The sequence below is a fragment of the Ranitomeya imitator genome, chromosome 10, assembly GCF_032444005.1.
Source record: "Ranitomeya imitator isolate aRanImi1 chromosome 10, aRanImi1.pri, whole genome shotgun sequence".
Lineage (NCBI taxonomy): Eukaryota > Metazoa > Chordata > Amphibia > Anura > Dendrobatidae > Ranitomeya > Ranitomeya imitator.
The window spans coordinates 31,008,427-31,029,937 of NC_091291.1; the positions used below are offsets into that span (position 1 = coordinate 31,008,427).

The following is a 21,511-nucleotide window of genomic DNA, read 5'->3' on the forward strand; positions in this document are numbered from 1 at the left end:
CTAAAAATTATTTAGATTTTTTTTTTTAAAGTTTCTATTATAAGAAAAAATGTTTTATTTTAAAACCCTTTTAATTTATGGGTTACTGTTGGTACATTTTCTTCCTTTTAAGTTTGAAAGAAAATCTAATTAATAATTCTGGAAATCATAAAGTTTTTTTATTTTGCTAGTATAAAATCATCTGACTGATTATGATAAAAAATATTTTTTTAACCCTTTTATGGTATACTAGTTGAACATCTTCTCATTTTTAGGTCTGAAAGAAAATCAAATAAATGGGGCAGCTCCCGAAATTATAAAAATTCATAAAATTTGAATAGTATCAATGTTTTTTAAACCTTTTACTTTATGAGTTACTCTTTGTACATTTTTAATTTTTAGGTTTGAAAGAAAATCAAATTGTAGAAGCAATTCTAGAAGTCATATAGATTTTAATTTGCTACTATAAAATCTGAATAATTAAAAGAATGTTTTTAACTCTTCAATTCATGGGCTACTATTTGTACATTTTTTGGGGTTTGAAAGAAAATGAAATTGAAGGGGCAATTCTAGAAATCATATAGATTTAGATTTGCATGTTTAATTTGCTATTATAAAATCTGAATGATAAAATGAAAAAAAAAAAGTATTTTATTTTAAAACCCTTTTAACTTCTGGGTTAGAATTTGTAATTTTGTTTTAATGTTTTTGGTTTGAAAGGAAATCAAATTGAAGGAGAAATTCTAGAAATCATATCAATAAAAATTAGTATATGTGCAATAATATTAAACAATTCTTTAAAAAATTCACAATTTTTTAAAGCAAAAAATTCCCATGAGCCACTAGTGTATTTATAGATGATGAGTGTCTCCTTACAAACAGGTTAGAAACCCCATAGGACTCTTGGTCCACCTTCAAATGGATCCCAATTTTTTGGAACCTGTAGATACTAGTGACACCAGGGATATTCTAACATTACTTGAACTTGGTAACAGGGTGAAAACATAATCACTGGTCATGTCTATAGTAGGTTTTCCCCTTTGTAATACTCATTGTGGCTCAACACCATCTTTAAAAAAAATGTTTACGACTAGAGATAACGTGTTGGCCTCATTCTTGGCAACTCACGCATAAATCGGAGATGTTGTCCATACCAATCATCAGATTTGACCTCATATTTTTCCAGTGCAAATGAGAAAATAAGACCAGTGATTTGATCACTCGCTACCGGCAACTTCTCTGATTTTTGACTACGCTAGTTCTCATGATCGATGAGACCCAACAGAATTACAAAAATGATCAGAAATCCTTCCTTTGTACTGCTATTTTCAATCATGGATTGGTCATCGTAGTTCTTTTCTCTCCTTCTTCTGTCAACCAAAATTCTAAAAGTTAAACCAACAGTGAACCAACCCCCTTTCACAGCCTTCCTTTGTGGAACAAGAAACAAAGGGCGAGAGTTAAAATTGGAACCAGTAAATCGTTGTCTTCATCATCTCAACAAACATACATTAAGCACCAGGTTCTCTGGCACTCTCAGATAGAAATGCATCTTAGAAGTATTACTTTGATTCAAAGAGCAGAGTATTCACACAGAAAAGCACCTTCGGAATACTCCTCTGGTGGAAAAGAGCCCCTTACGTAGACTCTTCCAATTTATGTAGTGTCTTTAAGGTACTCATCATTGTCATCGTCATCGAATGGCTGGCTAAAATTGTACATTTTCAGATTTTTTGAAGTCTGGAAGGAAAATATACCTTTTTTTTTCTTTTTTTTTTGCATATAACATTAAATATCATTGTTACAGTATAACATGCAAAACACATGCTGGCTAGGAAAATGCAACCTTTAAATAGTATTTTTTGAACTTTTTTTTTTTTTGTTTTGTCATATCTTTCCAGTTCCTTTTTTTCCTTGTATTGTTAAATTTCTTGTCGATGCTTTATCGCACCCGTAGCAAATAGTCAAAAGTGATCAACACATTCTTCTCATCGTTCCAGTGCAATCCACTTGTTATAGAACCTCAATTTAAAAAATAGAAGTATCCAGTTTATTTATTTATTTTTTATTATTATACAGTTCTTTCTCGCGCGTCTTCTTCTTCTTCTTCTCCTTCTTTGCAGCTGATATGATTCTGTAACCATTTTCCCATGAACGTTGGGAACGACCATTGATTTCCATTGTTTGAATTGATTTTTTTTTTTTGCCATACTTTCCATTTTATTTTCACATTTTTTTTTTCATTACCTTGTATTTTCTTTAGTTCCTGTTTTGTGTCATTATTTCAACATTTTTATTATTTTTTTTTTTTTATTTCCAATAATTATTATTATTCGGAAATCATGGTGTCGGAAGGAGATTGTGTGCATGGGAGGAAATCAATTAATTCACAGTGACAGCTTCCGCCTGCATATATCGAACAAGGACAGGACTCTCCTTATAATTTTCTGCGTGAGGACGAGAGAAGAAACACAAAAAAAAAAAGGAGAAGGAGGAAGGAGACAGGAGGGATTGTGACACAGGTAAAGATAGTGTAAGGGGAAAGGGGGAAGAAAAGAGAGAAAGAAAGGAGAAGTGGACTCAGCTTTCTGACAAAAAACTAAAACACCGGTCAACAGAGCCATGCACCAAAAAAGATTAGATAGCTATGGGAATGCCACCATGTTAAGCTACATTATACACATATTTTAATTAATTAGTTTTTTTTTAAATTTAGGAACATGCAGTCAGGCAGACTCGTTATTGCTTGCAACAGTAGATCATGCACAGAAAGTAGTAAGGAGGTGTGAAGGTAGCAAAACACACACATACACACACAAATATATATATATATACACATATGCATATGTTTATATATATATGATATATGGCTCATCAAATCCTGAGTATGGTGGTGAGGAGTGATCAGGAAGCACAAAGCAGCTCCATAGGAATAAGATCAAGGTTTAATAAAAAAAAAAAAGAAAGAAAGGGAAATAAATAAGAATGACGATCCCCTCTCCCACCAAAAAACAAAAAAACAAAAAAAACACAAGTTAATGTATTGGAGAATCATAAATATAAGTATATATATATATATATATCTATATATTTAAACAAGGTTTCTGTAGAATCATTAACAAATCTCTTCTGTATATATATATATATATATATAGTATTTATAATTTTTAAACTTTGTTTTTCATAGTTTCGACCTTCATATTTCAAGAAGGAAAATACTTAAGAACAATAAATAATCACGTCGTTAAAAAAAAATCATACCCTTGTATCCCTTCTCCGCCCTAAACAAAAAAAAGCTCCTTTGGCTTGTGTCTCCTTAGCGGAAGAGCATTTCTTACTCCACAACGGCATCTTCCCGGAGCACAGCTACGCGATTCAGTAGGGGGAGTCACGAAAGTCTCTTTTTTTTTTTTTACATATTCCTCAGCAAAGTGCAAAATGTTTTTGTTCTGTTTTTTTTTTTCTTTTTTGTCTTTCTTTTTTTTTTTCTTATATTAAAATCCAAACTTGATATTTTTTTTCCTTAAATATATCTGCATATAATCTATAATTTATCATCCTGTTAAAAAATAACAAAAAAATTGTTAAAGTCTCTGTCTTATTTTTGTTCTTTTTTTTTTTTTTTGCCATTGTTGATGTTTATTTATTTTTTTTTTTGCAGTTATTACTAGTTAAAGGTTCCCCTTATGAGTTGATTGAGTCCATGCTATAAGATGGAGGGAATGGGAGACCGCGGACGTCTCACTGCCGATGGTGACCCAAATGGGGTAGAGATAGGAGACAGTCTGAGCGTATTTCCACTCATGCCAGCTATGCTGTTTAGACTCCGGGATTTTTCATAACCTTGATATCCATGAGATAAATAAAAAAAAAGGAAAAAAAAAAAAAAGATTATGAAGCGCAACTGATTTTTTCCCAGAAATATGGACAGGGAAACGTCATACAGTGAAAAGCTAAAACTGTGGCTACTCAGAAATAAAACAAGCCTTATATATGCCCATTTTCATTCTCACACATTTTTTTAAAATTAGTTTTGAATTTTTTTATATCATTTCTGCTTTCAATTTTGTATGTAAATTTGGAATTTGTTGAAAATTTACACGAAAAGATAGCATACGGTGTATTCTCCATTAATTTGTATCAAATGTTTGAACATTTCAAGTAGCTTCAGACAATTTTCATACCCGCTTGCCATGTATTTTTAATAATTCTTGGTTATTCTGGACTCCGAATCAACATCTTAGGTAGACTATGGAACCACAAGGTCCCGAGTCATTCAACTTATCTCTAGATCTTTGTTTTTTAGTTGACATTTGTTATTATATGCATACATTTTTCGATAATTCTAAATATATTTTAACGACTTTTTGTGAGAGTGAACTATAAATTCTACTCACTGTCTATTATTGGCATTCGGTCCAATTAGAATATTAATTGTATATTGTTTCCTTCGAGAAAGCACAAGAAGCCATTTTATGCCTTGGTCATCCAATTTGGTGATCAAGACAAGAATTATAAATTACTATTCTTGAAAAATGAGACTTTCTAACACATGTTAACTCTCCTTGCAATAACTCTGAGTTCCGTCATGTAGGATATGGAAGATGCATTTAACACTAGAGATGTGTCCACTCTTACCTATCCGTGAATTTTGTTAAAGGGAATCTGTCAGAAGGATTTCACACCCCAAATTATTGATGTTTGCACATAGCTTTTTCAAAGACAAGTCCAGCAATAGCTTTACATGGCCAGACAGTTCCTCTGTCACTGAGAAATCAATGTTTAATTGATATGCAAATGATGCTGGAAAGCTATGGTAGATCTGAAGCCTCTGTCACTCCAGCTCTATTCCCTGCCCAGTTCTGCCTCCTCCTACTTGACTGCAGTCTCCTTTGCCTCAAGACAGCATAGCATCTTGTCAATCAAGCAGGAGGAGGAGGCGCTAGGCCGGGAATAGTGCTTGAGTGACAGAGGCTTCAAATCTACCATAGCTTTTCAGCCTCATTTGTGTATCAATTTAAATGCTGATTTCTCGATAACCAACCATGTAAAAGCATTGCTGGACTTGCCTTTGAAATTGCTATACATGTATATAAATATCTTGCATTTAAGTATTTTAATTTCTCCAATAAGGTACATCACAAGCACAAGAGGTGGGGGCACATATTTACACATATAATATGACCCATTCCCGATAAGGTATCGGGAAATCATGTAGTTTTTTTTCCAAAGTTGACAATCTTCTGCCTTTCATCCAGAGATATGCTGAGCCAAAAGTAAAAGTAATGAAGGACACATCTCTAATTGTCCCTTCAGTCAACAAGGGACAAGTGGGAGGCACGTGATCCACCAATATTTATTTGGTCCGACTCCTAAGGGCTTGCACAGACCAGGAGAAATGATATGTATCCAGAAGATAGTTTCTGATGGGGTAGAACAAACCTAGAACCTTTCACCAAGCCTAGAATTACACTTCTCTCATATTTGGATGGATCTAGCAACTAGAATAGGGAGCAAACAAGAGACAACACCACATCTTGTAGGTCTACATGATTTATTGTAGGTCTACAGGACTTGCTGTAATTCTACATAACTTATTGTAGGTCTACATGACTTATCGTAGGTCCAGATAACTTATTGTAGGTCTACAGGACTTGCTGTAGGTCTACATGACTTATTGTAGGTCTACATGACTTGCTGTAGGTCCACATGACTTATTGTAGGTCTACATGACTTGCTGTAGGTCCACATGATTTATTGTAGGTCTACAGGACTTGCTGTAGGCCTACATAATTTATTGTAGGTCTACATGACTTATCGTAGGTCCACATAACTTATTGTAGGTCTACAGGACTTGCTGTAGGTCTACATGACTTATTGTAGGTCTACATGACTTGCTGTAGGTCCACATGATTTATTGTAGGTCTACAGGACTTGCTGTAGGCCTACATAACTTATTGTAGGTCTACATGACTTATCGTAGGTCCACATAACTTATTGTAGGTCTACAGGACTTGCTGTAGGTCTACATGACTTATTGTAGGTCTACATGACTTGCTGTAGGTCTACATGACTTATTGTAGGTTTACATGACTTGCTGTAGGTCCACATGACTTATTGTAGGTCTACATGACTTGCTGTAGCTCCACATGACTTATGGTGGGTCTACAGGACTTGCTGTAGGTCCACATGTCTTATTGTAGGTCTACATGACTTCAGTTGTCAACTTGTGGGGTAAATCCGACAAAATCAATTTTTTTTGTGACAGTATTCGATAATATTTGAGGCAAAGGGTCTTCATTTTGGCATAATTAGAGAATATTATGGTCTTAGTTTTCACATGACAGGACATATATTTGGCAGTGATGCTTCTGAGCAGACACCGTACTTTCAAATTACAAACACAGCTCCAAGCACAAACATTTAAGGTAGCGACACAAGCAAGTTACAATGTGACCATTTCCAATAAATAAAAACATCCGGGTGACATCTTGAAAGCTGCTGCAGAGCAGTATGGAGCACTTTTAGGTCTGATCAGTTGGTGTAGGCAACGACAAATATTTCCCTCGCATAAGCTTTCGGAAATGCACCACAGAAAAAAATAATTCATATAATTAAATCATAAAAACTCAAATTTTTCTTTCTGACCTTTAGTTGTGTTGTATTATTTTTTTAGGGTAGGGGTTGTATTTTGATTAAATTCAGGTCTTTAGGTTAGTCTTTTACGTTGCTCTACTGATATGATCTCTAAATTGTGGTTCTTCAGCTGCTGGAGACTACTACTTTGAGATACTTGTGCGTTTTTTTCTGAACACTACTGTCCTATCACGGTGATTTCAGTGAGGTTGTTTTGCTAAGTTAGTTGTATTTATCTAAATTACAAAAATAGGGCTTTTTATATATAGTGACACACTCTTCCTGCTGCAAAGCCATGTCGTAAATTCTCCTCTGCGAAGCATTACAGGGCATCCGTTGAAATGAGTAGACATTTATTGAGTCAAGTGACCTCCCATCATTTAGCTACATTTTAGCTGTTATGAGAATCAACACCTTCCCCTTTTGAACTATATACCTATACTTTGAGTATGTTTACACTTGTACTAACTTGCAGAAATAAAACCCTCTGGAAATGAACAGTTTGTATGTGAGAGTCTGGCACCTTGAGGTTTATTTTGCAGGACAACAGTGTCCTTACTACATAACTATCACCTGACGTCCCACAATCTCCACTGACCCCAAAATATTCTTAAAACTCTCTGGTTACTCCTACATCCTGTTTTTTAATTCTTGATATATGTCCGTTTTGGGACATATGAATCAATATAGACCCTTAACTTGGAGTTCAATAGCTAGAAGAACAAGAACAGCAATGCTAGGGCCACTACCCACAACCACCTATCTACCACTGTAAGGTCAGAATAGTTCTTGGGGATTTTTAAGTGTTGTCTTCTGTCAACCGGTCACAGAAGCTGCATATAAGAATATCCAAACACTTACTGTCAGTGATTTTACACCGCCCTGTGCCTTGAATTAATGCACAACTGGAAGAAACACCACATTGAGGGTTGAGGACTAATTTTCAATGAGAGCCTGGGTGTTTCCCCATTCAAAACTTCTTTAAAGGGAACCGGTCAGGTGATTCATGCTTCTCAAATTCCCAGTCATGCAGCCAGGTATATTATTCTATGTAACACTCAGGTGTTTCAGAGATAGTATAGTTTGACAAACTGGCTGGGAACCATAGCTGGAGACCATACTAATCTGGAACTGCTCCTGGCCGGCTATTCCCAGTACCGCATTAATATAAACATGCAAGATAGAGACCTGTTAATAACTTGGTTGTAATGCTGGGAGAAGTCGGCCGGGACTGAGCTGGACTAGTCCCCTTGCTGAATCTCTGGCAACAATCATGGATTGGGCAGGACAAATAGCCTTACAGGTTCCATTTAATAAGCTAAAAACAAGACCATTTCTCTCTCTGGTTTCAATCAACGTTTTGCAATTAAACTGTTTTATAGATAATATACTTTAAAGAACAAGGTGGGAACCATAGCTGAAGGCCAGCCTAGTCTGGCAATGATCTTGGCCTGCTCTTCCCAGCGCCTCATTCCTGTATACACGCAAGGGAGAGAACTGTTAATAAATAGCTGTAGGACTAGGAGAAGCAAAATGGGGAGGGCCCATCTACTCCGGTCTCTGACTATGGACCTCTGCTGGATTTTCAAAGTACAGTACTTCTGAAATGCCGCTGCGTTTCAGAGAATAGTATTCCTGGCTGCAATCATGGTTTAGGACCACGAATCGCTTGACAGGTTCCTTAAAAACAAGGCCATTCCTCACTCTGATTTCAACCAATGCTTTGTAATGCTTTATATCTCCTGTGGTGGCGCTGCAGGTAGATTGAACAGATTGGGAATAAAGTTCATAACTGTCTTAACAAACCAGTCCCACTGAATATGGCCAACGTCTTTGCCAAGAATAACTCATCTAAGGACATTCAAATGTCATATGAGCTTCTAGATGGTGGTCTCACTGGGTTTTCTTAAAGGAACACCATACCTAGAAATTAATGTCTAAAATAAACAAAAAATATAGTTTTCCTCACTGTTACTTAGGCTGCAGCATTTTCTGCGTGATCTTGAAACAGTCAGTCTTGTCGAAATTCTTTAGAGAGCACAGTGGTTAATCTTACTGATCAGCTCCATCTTTGACTGTTAGCGGGCTAAGGCCCTGCCCCCTTTTGATAAGAGGGTGTGGCATATATATCTCTTGTCCTGTAATACACAAGGCAGAGGGGCTGCAGCCATTTGGCTAATTGAAGCCAGAAACACAACATTGAAGAGGAGAAGGGACATAGCTCTGCTCCCGAGACACAAAGAGAAGTTTTCTTTATTTATTTCCTCATTATAACTGTAATTTGGGGCAAAATAAGATCAAAGAAAAAGAGGAGATTGAGGACGGAATATCTTTGATTTTTTTTTTCTATTTTTGTGTGCAGTTTATCTTTTTACAGTTCCTTTAAAGGGGTTGAATGTGATTAAAACAGCACCTTGTTTGTTTTTTCTTTCCCCAGAAACAGAACCTCAAGTAAGTCTGACTTTCAACACCAAGAGCAGCCAGTGTTTAAGAGTAGCACTGTTTTAGGGAGAAAAAAAATCAAACAAAATATGCACAAAAAATTACTACCTTCATGCTAGAGTGGAGGATAGCCGGACTTTCAATCTTGGAGTCGGTGATACATTTGCTTAGCGCTACCTCAATAGCCATTGTAAAGCATGGAATATAAGCAGGCATGCAGCAAAATAGCTGAGACGGAAAGTCATACACACAATCAAACAAGACATGGACCAGCAGCGGGAAAATAGTCGAGGTTGATGGATCTTGATCATTTTACTGTGGACACATGCAACTTTCTCCTGCTAAGAGTTCCAGTGCTTTTTTTGCTTCTGTTAAATCTCAAGTGATCCAATATGATCTTTTTTTTTACAATCCTATGTACTGTCTTTTGCATTGTGTGTGTCCATACAGAGCAGACAGCTAAACAGTGCTCACACGTGGGTAGTATCAGATTCCACTTATTTGGTCCCCGGGCCCATGATAAGTATTTGGTTCAGCATAGAAAGAAAGCACAATTCTCACAGTAATGACATCTCCGCCAACCTTACCCACTACACTTATACACTATTCACAGTGGGCACCACACTGCTAGAAGCATGAATTAGTTACAACACTTGGACTGTAAGTTATTGGACCTGACTTGCCTCAAAAGTCGGCACTGAATAAATCAGCTTCAAGGTTTTACTAGAGCTAAGAGGGAACAAGATAAAACACACACACACACATACACAAAATAAAAAAGAAAAGAAAAAATAAAAGGAGCTCAATATCAGAAAAAAAATGGGTCAGAAAACAAAATATTTTACGGTTTTCTTCAAGCTTTGTAACTTTGTAAGGTTGATGTTACTTTTTTTATTTTAGTGAGATGTCTTGTTGGATAGGTGATGACTTACTGATCGGTAGGGATCTGACCACTGGAACCCGCACTGTTCAAGGAGTTTTTATTCTCCGACAGGGACCTAGAATTTCAAAATGGTGTGATGGATCAGACGCCTTACCAATGTTCTACTCCCTATAGGCATGCCGGAAAAAGCTGAAGAGAGAATCAATGGAGAGGCGGTTGAGCATTGTGAATTGCCGCTTCATTATAGTGCGGGATCAGTGCAGATCCCAGTAGTTGGACCCCGACCAATCAAGTTATCACCTATTCTGTGGGTAAGTGATATCTTGTTTTCTCTGGACAACCCTTTTAAATGTGGGTCATATAAGATTAGAAAATCTTCTACTTTCTTCCAAAAACATTGCCCCTTCATCCCCCGATGTGGGTTATTTCTTGCATTGTTGCTCATCTCTATTGAAAGGAATGAGTTGCAGTACCACACACAAAGAGTGGACAGGAGTGGCAATATTCCATGGTGAATGTCATGTTTTTCTAATCTGGCATAAACCATTTCGAGAAGAAGCCATTTCACTGGCCTTAGCCATATTCAACGGAATGCAACCATCGAATTTACAAATTATAATATCACTGTCCCGCTGGTTCACAAAGAACTGCTCGTCCTTAGGGAAGAGTCAGACGGTCGTATAACTCATATGGGAATTGCAAAGCAATGCTTAGAGTGGCTGGAGGCTCTCCCAACCCGAGTGTCACCGCGTAGTTCTATGGAGGTGTCAAGCTTGGGTCGGGTGAGCCATCGGCCAGTCCCGAGCTTTGCGTTGAAATCCACAACCGAGTTATACGGCCATCTGACCCTTCCCTTACTACAAGTAATTTCGGAGATCTTGTAGGTTTTCCCTTAAAGAGGTTGTGCAGGATATATGGCTTTGCTTAAATACAAATAGAGCCACAATGCTTAGAGTGGCTGGAGGCTCTCCAGACCCGAGTGTCACTGCGTAGTTCTATGGAGGTGTCAAGCTTGGGTTGGGTGAGCCATCGGCCAGTCCCGAGCATTGCGTTGAAATCCACAACCGAGTTATACGGCCATCTGACCCTTACCTTACTACAAGTAATTTTGGAGATCTTGTAGGTTTTCCCTTAAAGAGGTTGTGCAGGATATATGGCTTTGCTTAAATACAAATAGAGCCACAATGCTTAGAGTGGCTGGAGGTTCTCCAGACCCGAGTGTCACCGCGTAGTTCTATTGAGGTGTCAAGCTTGGGTTAGGTGAACCATCGGCCAGTCCCGAGCATTGTGTTGAAATCCACAACCGAGTTATGCGACCATCTGACCCTTCCCTTACTACAAGTAATTTTGGAGATCTTGTAGGTTTTCCCTTAAAGAGGTTGTGCAGGATATTAATCAATGGAGTGGATATTAATTACAAATAGTGCCACACCTGTCCACAGGTTGCGTGTGGTATTCACGTCGATACAGCAAAGGTGCCACTCCATGAATAGGTGTGGCAGGAAACAGCCATGTGTTCCTTATCCTTGACTACTCCTAACACCCGTTGGTTCTGAATGGGTGTATGCTTAGATCTCAGTATTAATGGTGAATTTGGTTCTGGGCATGATACTGAATCTAAGTGTGATACCATATGGAAGGTAACCACACACCAATCAAACTGGGCTTATCCATGAGCATATCCATCTTACAGGAGTTTCTAGTAGTATTCTTAAATGCTAAAGGGACCTCAATAAAAAAAACACATATTCACCTTTTGGACTGGTACTGTTCCCGCGATGTCGGCACTGTGTCTCCTGGTGGTCACGAGACATTGTTATGCCACGTGAGCACTGCAGCCTTTCAGCAGCTGTTGATGGGCTACAGCCTTCACAATTCTCTTTGACAGAAGTGTGAAGGCTGCAGCCAATCGGCAGCAGCGGTCACGTGACATTGTTTTGTTGAGAGACACAGCACACACATTGCTGGAGCAGCACCGGTCTGGGTGGTGAGTATATCTGCTTTATTTTTATTGGGGCAACTTTAGCATTAACGAAGGGGTTGTCTACTAATTAAAGAATGTAGTGTCTACATGGTATGGGGCGTTGGATCTCTTATCTCACATTTCAAGTCATAGTCAACAATCAGGAACATAGTTTTCTTGTAATATTTTCACCAAGATGGTCTCATTTAACTTAATTTGATTTTTGAAATGGAAGTACAATTTGATATCTGTATCTGAAGTTGGATAAATTGAGGCATCATTGAGATGATCTGGGGCGCTAAAGGACAGAGGCAAACACTTCTAGACTTCAGGTGGCCAATAAGGCTGTGTGCACTCAAAGATTTCGAAGAGTTTTTGGAGCATAAACTGTGCGGAAACTCTCCAAATCAGCCACAAAAATTCAAAACTCCTCAAAAGCGTTGAGTTTCCACTCAGTTTCTACTCCAAAAACTCAATAAAACACTGGATTGAAGATGCACATTTTAAGAGAATATACGGGGTCCAAATAGATAATTCTTCCAAAAACTACAGTTTACGTTGTCACAGGAGAGACATGGAAGGTGGACATCAGTCAATGTTGGCCAACTCTGTGGACAAATTAATCTTTTGAAGCCCATTGGAATAAAACCTTGGTGGTCATGAGTAGGGGACATTTAAGGAGTCCAACATTTTGAATGGTCTACATATATTTTACGTTTTCTGATTGTGGCACTTATATGAGCGTAAAACTGTTAGCTTAATTAACAGACTGTAATATAAACCTTGGTTTGTGTATCATTCTAAATTACTGGTTGGCAGTCAACTTATGAGAAGTCAACAAGATCATCTCCTAAAAGTCCGATCTTGGGAAGATCCCAATGATTTTTCAGTGGAGTGGTGACTACGTTTCCATTCATTGAAATGGATGAGTGTTACAGAAATGGATGAGTGAATGACCTCCATATCTTCCATTGATTTCGCTGAGTGGCTACCTGTCTTCTCATGTACTTACTTTTGGGCTTAAAGAGAATTTTTCACATTTTTTGGGGGAGGGTGGGATGGGGGTCACCTCCTTAAATTGGCATTCCAGCTATCTATCAATCATCTATCTATCTATCTATCTATCTATCTATCTATCTATCTATTATCTATCTATCTATCTATCTATCATTTATCTATTATCTATCCATCTATCTATTATCTATCTATCTATCTATTATCCATCTATCTATCTATCTATCTATCTATCTATCTATCTATCTATCTATCTATCTATCTATCTATCTATCTATCACTTATCTATTATCTATCTATCTATCTATCTATCTATCTATCTACCACTTATCTATTATCTATCTAGCAATCTATCTATTATCTATCTATCTATCTATCTATCTATCTATCTATCTATCTATCTATCACTTATCTATTATCTATCTAGCAATCTATCTATTATCTATCTATCTATCTATCTATCTATCACTTATCTATTATCTATCTAGCAATCTATCTATTATCTATCTATCTATCTATCTATCACTTATCTATTATCTATCTAGCAATCTATCTATCATCTATCTATTATCTATCTATTATCTATCTATTATCTATCTATCTATCTATCTATTTGTGTCTATTTAACTATCTGAAATAGATCTATAAATTAATTTTTTTTTTTAGAAAATATTATGATTCAGTTTAATATATAAATCAGATTTCCCTGTTGATGGAAATCTAAAACCTGCCTTTAGAATTTTTATCAGGCAGCCACAGGCATCCTATTTTCTGTGATTTAATACCAGCAGCTGGCCGATTGTACTTTTATAGCTTGGTATGAAGTGCCGCTGTGTAAGAGACTCTAAATCTAATTTTTTATACATATTAGTCCATATAAACGTTATTAGAACACATTCGAAGAAATCCGATATCACCAAAAAACCCCCCAAGAATGTTGTTCAGGGCTCAGAATGTTTAGTTCAAACATGCAAATTTTATTGATCCATAAGAAAAAACTTTATAAAAAATACATAAAATACAACTGCACATACTCGGTTAGAATGTTACGCGCCCCCGGATGAAGATAATATCGAAACGCGCGTAGGGGTTTACCTGAGTGTGCTTCAGCAGGTGAATATGCTTTCATTTTTATACTTACCATCGTAACATTCTAACCGAGTATGTGCAGGACTAGGAAGGGACCTTCCAGCGAGATTGAGCCAAAGAAGTAGTGTTGTACTTATCACACCTATATATTTATATTAGGATTATCTCATTGGGTTTTGGCCGGCAAATGCCAGCACATAAATAAGCACCTAGGCACATCGGCACTTTAGTGATTCAGTGATTTTAAAGCAGTCACCTGCTGCAATAATAATCTAGAGCCTGCATAGCATTGTTATATAACAAATTGGATTTACAACAGATTATTATTTTTTCAAAGGCATATGCATGTCAGGTACCATTATTAAGCACATGTCAGTTGTTGTTCTATTTGGATTGGAGGTACATGTACAATTGTTGTATTTTATGTATTTTTTATAAAGTTTTTTCTTATGGATTAATAAAATTTGCATGTTTGAACTAAACATTCTGAGCCCTGAACAACATTCTTGGGGTTTTTTTTTGTGATATCTAAATCTAATTTATATTTTTTGTTCCTTTGGTTATATTTGATAATGGGAAAATTAGTAAAAAAAACTCTAATCATTTGTTTTTTTTTTCTTACTGGGATTTTCAGAGCTGAAGCTTTCCATGAAATGCGGATGAAGTTAAGCAAATGGAAAAAGTATCAAGGTATTTCTTGATTTTGGCATTATAGAACATATTAGTCAAGTGTAATATATATCTATCTATCTCCATTCCAGAAAAATATATATAAATCTGGTTTGAAGGGATTGAAATCCAATGACGTTGATCAAATATTGTCCTCAGCAATGATTTTCCTGCATAGACATAGAGTTAAAAGATACAATTTTGGCTACCAGAAGACACAACGAGAGGGGGTTTAGGAGTTGGGTCCATACTGGTTTATACAGTGCAATAAGAAAAACTGGGCACTCACCACTTCTCGTTAAATAGCACTTCATTGTGGTTCCATAAAAGAGAATGTGGATAGAAAAATTGACAGCCGTTTCGCCTGTGAATCATGCTCCCTCTGAGCCTCAAAAGGCGAAACGGCTGTCAGACAATTTTTCTCTCCAAATTCTCTTTTAGGAAACCTCAATAATGCCCAATTTTTGTTCTTGCACTGTATTCACAATTGGACTGTTTCATGGCAAGCACCATCAGATTTTTTGCTGCAAGTCATCTGTTGCCAGTGAATACTGCAAAGTGTAAATGGGAGCAGTGCCAGAGCCCTACATTTTCCATACTATTGGGAATATTGGTTTATTATAATTAGTGTATATATCTGACCCTACAATCTAACTAGGGATATCAGCCAACCATAAACCAGCCAACCTCCTGAAAAAGCCCCTTGTGTGGCGAAACATGCATCAAGGTGCTTTCCCTCCTCCGAGCATCAATATTTCACAAGGTATTGAAGGCTCCATTGGGGACCTTTTTTATTTATCTATATCACTGACGTTTTTACTATTACTGTTATATTTATACATTTTGGTCTCCTGTTTGTGAGCTTTCTACATGATTCTTTTCAGTTTGGTACACTGTGCACTTTATTTGTCTGGCCATATAATATACGTTGTGCCTCTATAGTGTTCTTCAGCAATCTATGACATTATTTCTTTAGATTTAGTTGGAGGCCACTATAGACTGTTTTGATGAGTGAGTGTCCTGTCGATTTATAGTGGATGCAATATTTGACGTATCTATTTTTGATGACCGACTGGCTTTGGGAGCTTTGTATTAGAGGATCGTTTCGATGAGGACCACTATATCTTGATCCTTTCCCCTATGAATGTAATTTGGGCTGATCTATGATCTATAGTATTAAACCATTTGGTTATTGGTAGTGATAAGCGAACGTGTCCGGATAAGGTGTTATCTGAGCATGCTCAGGCGCTAACTGAGTTCTCGAATAATATGGTCCAGTTCCCGCGGCTTGATGTCTCGCGGCTGTTTGACAGCAGGGATTGCCTGTTTGTTAGTCAGCTCCATTTTTAGCTGGTTATGCTCCCTCAATCATAGGGGTGTGGCTTAGCAATCTTTCGTTCTACGACAGTCAGGGAGGAGGAGTTAAGCTTCTGCTGTAGGCGGTTGTCTTAGAGCCACACACAAAACAGGGAGGAGAAGGAAGGAGGAAAACATGACTGAGCTCCTGAGACACACTCAGGTTTCATTATATACTTCTCAGTTTAAACTGTGATATGAAAAAAACTGGATAAAAAACTGCGGAGATTAATGGAGGAATGACAGGAAAATGATTATAATGTTTGTCCATTTTTTTGTGTTTAGTGCTACCATACTGAGAAGCATTGTCCTCCAGAGCTACTACAAAGGCATAATATAATAATAATAATAATAATAAATGGCGCTATAATAAATAATAATAATAATAATAATAATATAGAGCCAACTAGTAACTTGCTCAGTATTGACAATGGGCAAATACCCCAATATTGCTGTCTATAAATATGGATGAGGTTGGCTAATATCCTTAGTCATGGTAAAACATTCATTAAAGGGTCAGACATTGACATACAGGGGAAATACCTAAAATGGGCACTACTGTATTGACTTGACTGGGTACCTATAGGTGGCACTAGTAATATATTGTCTTTCTTGTAGAGGAAAGATAATTTGTCTACTTTTTCCCCTGCAACATTGTTTGTGAGACTGCCTACTTCAAATGGATCTCTTTAATGAGAAGCCGAACTTCCTACGGTCGAATCCTCACTGTATTCTGGCCATTGACTTAAATGTGAAGGATTGCTCAAAAAACTGAGTTAGCTTCCTTGTAAAAATCCCTGCGCTCCCCTAACTTTGCCTCTTTTTTCCTTTTTGCGCTGCGTCGCTCCATTACAGAGATATTCACATTTGTTGCTTTTGGAACACCATATGTGAAATCTCTGCTTGGAGAGCGACTGGGTGTTTCTTCAGAGTCTCTTCTGGGGGCGTGTGCTTTCACTCCCAGATGTTGCCAATCACAGCATGCTTTTCCTCCTCTCCCGTCCAGATGCTGCCAACCACAGATGTGAGGGCGAAGTGAAAATGTACGCCGCCAGAGAGAACTCTGTAGACACGCCCAGTTAGATTACAAGCAGAGATTTCACTTATTGCTCTCCAAAAGCAAAAAATGGGAATATCTCTGCAACGGAGCGATGCAGAGCAAAATGGAAAAAATCGGCATAATCAGGGGAACACATGGAATTTTGCAAGGTATATAATTCAATTGGTTCAGCAAGTGACGGGTCTTTTTTAATTAATGTAGAAAATCCAGGTATCTTGATTATAATCTATCTGATTGCCAAGATTAGATAGTTAAGGGAGTTGAAATAAACCCTATACACCTAAAACGCCTCCGTCTACAAGATATTATTGTGCATGGGAAGTTGTAAGGAAGTGGATTCTCCAGATTTGACCAAACGTGACCAAATCTGACCAACACCATTCATTCTGCTTTCAAAGAGAATGGATCAAGCCCTATATTCTTTCTGACATCATTTGGCTTAAGACGCATCTCTTCTTACCTTGACGGCAACATGGCTGTCTATAAGGTTCACATATTAAACATATATATTGCGTTTATTGTAATCATCTGAGATTTAAGTGCTGATCTCCAGCAGATGCCAGGTACAGCTTGTCGATGATATCAAATGAGCTTTGTTTAGATATTATCGAATGGTGACTTGGCCATTGTGTGATGGTAACTCGAATCAAGAAGACAGATGGTGCATCTGCTTCCTTCTACCACTTGCCAACAGTGAGGGTTATTGAGGAATGATCTGAACAAGTCAGATTGCATCCAAAGGCTTGGTTGACACTTTGCTTCCAAGGCAGCTCGACATGCAATTTGATACATAGCCTTTGGGTATCAGATCATTTGATAACCTGAATTTAGTCAATGAAATGTGAGTAAAATGAGTAGGATCCATACTTGGCAGGTGGCACATTCTACATATGGTAACTTAGGAAGCTTAGGCTTTTCTAGCCAAGGCAAAAATCACCATAAATATGGATCTGGAGCTTATGAGTAGGATTACTTGGTGCATCGCAGAAACAAAAATGAGCAAGGTTTGTAAGTTAATGAGGGTGAGAAAAGGGACTCCCCTTTCATGCTACTCACCCCTAAGGCATCATGCATCCTACTGCTTGATCCATGTGGCTGCATTGGCATTGAGGTCATGCAGGAGATCAACGTCTTGTTTGTACCAGTCGTCGTGCTGAGGTGATGGAGTGCAGGCGTTGACAGCTGAAGAGCGAAGGGCGCAGGCAATGACAATGAAACATGGATGGCAATGAAAATAAACAAACAAAAAAAAAAAAGATATGTTTAAATGTAGATGGTTTTATAGAGATGCACTGCCCCCATACTCCCAGCAGGTGTGTCAGACCTTACATTCTGTAGGATACAGGACATCACACCTTTTTTTACAAAAAAAAACATTACATAACAACATATAGAAGGACTAGAGGGACCTGCTAATATCTCCCTCCAAAACATGATGGTATATCGATGGCAGAAGGCCCTATAGCTTAACCTCAGTCTTAATTTTTGGTCGCAGCAGAAGACCACTTCAAGCCAACGTTCTTAAGTCGAAACCTCTAGTCGAGGAAAGTTTTAAGCCAACGTTCTTAGCATTCTTAAATTATTTCAACTTAGAACTTGAAGGACCTTGCAAAGGTGCTGTCCCCATAGCACATTGACTTGATATTTATCTCTTCCAACTCATCATGCACATGGCTGAGAAGAATGTGTTGTTCATAAGGAATAATCGGCACCAGAGAACTCTGACAATGGCTTATTTCCTGATGGAAACTTGGGAAATCCCCCACATCCATTAGATAATCAACTTGTCTCACTGAAATCATCCGGTAGGACATCGCCTATCTAAATGATATTGGAGACTTAAAGGATTTATCTAGGACTTTTTTTTACTATGGCTATAAAATTACTAGGTAGTTGCTACCTACCTGTCTGTTTTGCCCGCTGACAAATTCTGCCAACAAAGAGTGACCACAGACCACTCTTGACTGATTCAGCTGCTTCCACTAAAGAGTAGCACCTTCTCTTCTGTTCTGTTGAAGGGGCACGACTGCCGATGTTGTGCACTATGACAACCAGCTCCCCGCTGCATAACTGCGGGGAGCTGGTTGTCAGTCAGCATGATGCCGGCAGTCAGGCCCAGTCCACAGAGCAGCTTGGAAGAGGAAGAGATGTTTGGTTGATGTTGAGCAGTTGAGTTGTCGGCAGGAACGGTCAATGACCTCTCTGTGCTCAGCTGACGCCAGGTAGTTAGCAACTACCTGCCTGCTAGATTTATGGCCATAGTAAAAAAAAAAAAAATAGACCTAAATAAACCCTTTAAGACTTTAACGTTCCTCTGGCCACATGCTTCTTCTTGCATTCAAGAGGCTTTTAGGGATATTACATTGATGGTCTATCCTTAGGCACTATCAAGCTCTGGTTGTCACATTGTCTTTCTTATCTTTTATGATCATACAGTATAGCATAGTGGAAGTATTAAGCCCTTAACTTAAAGTGAACCTATCGTTTATAAGAAAAACATAAAATGTGACAGCAAATTGAATAAGATTTTTATCAGATGTATGTTATTAGCATATTAGATGATCTCCCACAGAATTACAGGGAAGGTAGTTTTACTTTCACGAGTAACATTCTCTTCTCTGGGAGGTACCAACTGTAGGGGAGGGAGAGTTGATTTTATACGGCATCCAAAAGGCAAAGTTGAGTCTAGTGACCAGATTTAGCAGGATTTGGCCATCATCACTCTTTTATCTCTAGTTCATGGAATACAATGGAAATATTGATTTGCCTTTTTCTGTCTGAAATTCACCAGAAGAGGATTACAAACATGGCAAAGAAATTCACCAATTCCTCCCAATGGGTAGTGAATCAGCAAAACGCAACTCAGATGGAAATGTACCTCTCCCCTTACCAGAAAACTGAGCTCTACAACATACAGAATATTTGTATTTATCAGCCATGGGATAAGATATTACACTGAGCTATGTAGCTCAGATAAAGGGTGAGGATATAGCTGCTTCTAAAGTGTTAATCTGAAAGAGGAGGACATAGCTGCTGGTAAAAGGTCAATCTGAAAAAGAAGGAATCAGCTGGCAGCAAAAGGTGATCGTAGTCTCTCACTATATACTGTACACAGACAGGCAGCCACAACACTCTAAGCAGAAGGCTGTCACAGACTTTGCTATTTCTTGCCTCCCCTGCTGCATTATAATATACAGGAATCCATCCTACTTAGCTTTTACATCCAGCATAAAAATAGGCAGCAGCACAGATCTCAACAGTGTTTGCATGCTGCACACTTCCAGTTTCCCCTCCACACAGTGGTATCTCACAGCTCAGAAGACGGAAGTCTCACCTAGTTGTCAAAATAGTGAGACAACAGAGAGACTTCAGCTAAGTTCTGTCTTCTTTTCTTCAAGAGCCAGAGCAATTATCCCTAAATTAGACTAAATTTTCATAATTATTTACCTTATTCGAGAAAGGTTTTATAATTTGGTCTCCTTTTACTTTTTTGAAAATTTCCAGGAGATTACAGGTTTTCTTTAAATTCAAGACACCCTATCTTAAAGATAGATTAAAGCTGTCCATTCACATTAGAGTTATGTCAACCGAAACCACCAATATCGATGGGTTCGACAGACAGTCTAATGTGTATGGGGGTGCCGGCCAAACAATGGTCGGGAGTGATATCGATCAGGTGTGCCCGATTTCGTGTGGCCAACATGTCAATATGTGACTTTCTCATAGAGAACACAGGAACGCTCGGATGAGACTCAGCTGAGATGGTTGTCAGCCGAACGATATTTCGGCTGACAACCATCTACTGTCTATGGCCGTCCTTACATACATCGAGGCAGCCTATTAGGACTTGGTTGGCCTCATCTGTTATTGACCTCTGTACTTATCTCATGTTAGCAAATGAGGGTGTGGGTACTCAACCCAACGACCATGGAAGGGTGTCAAGGACAAACAAGCCTCAATATCTACATGGTCTGGTGGATTGAATATGCACTGGAAGAGGGCTTCATTTCAATTTTTGCTATGAGGTCCCCATTTTCATTTTACATGTATATAGAAAATTGATGGACACCCTCGGATTTGCACATAGTGTAACTATATGGAAAAGCACTTTTAGCAGTCAATTTATAGAATGAAGGCTACTATAAACAGCAACTTCATTTTGCAATTAGTGTGTATTGGAAGGTGAAGGACATTGAATTTCAATAAAAACCCTGCAAGCTTATTATTATCTAACTCCTCATGGAAGCAATTCAAGGAATTCCTTAACGAAAAAAAGTGGCTTTTAACTTGAATCTCCCTTTAATTCCACCTTTGCTCCTCATCCACTATTTTAGTCTTCATGGAGGACACATTTATCTGCCTGAAAAGACTCTGAGTAAATTATTGTGAAAAATGCTTGACACAGAGATGTTGGACACGT

The 21,511-nt window shown here is 37.9% G+C and overlaps 1 protein-coding gene across 11 annotated transcripts in view; it reads right to left on the reverse strand.

Moving 5' to 3' along the window:
* Nucleotides 1-1,439: 1,439 nt before the first annotated feature.
* The window catches only part of LOC138651477 (voltage-gated potassium channel KCNC1-like), a 123,297-nt gene continuing 103,225 nt past the window's right edge, over nt 1,440-21,511 (reverse strand). For 2 of the 11 annotated variants that reach the window (XM_069741722.1, XM_069741719.1), the window contains 2 exons: nt 9,741-9,786; nt 1,440-2,426 (listed from right to left, as the gene is read on the reverse strand). In XM_069741722.1, the coding sequence (XP_069597823.1) occupies nt 9,770-9,786 (17 nt within the window). In that variant the 3' untranslated portion in view covers nt 1,440-2,426; nt 9,741-9,769. Of the gene's footprint in view, nt 3,823-9,740; nt 9,787-18,147; nt 18,274-21,511 lie in introns of all 11 variants that reach the window. The other 9 variants (XM_069741724.1, XM_069741715.1, XM_069741718.1 and 6 more) reach the window with 7 other exon arrangements.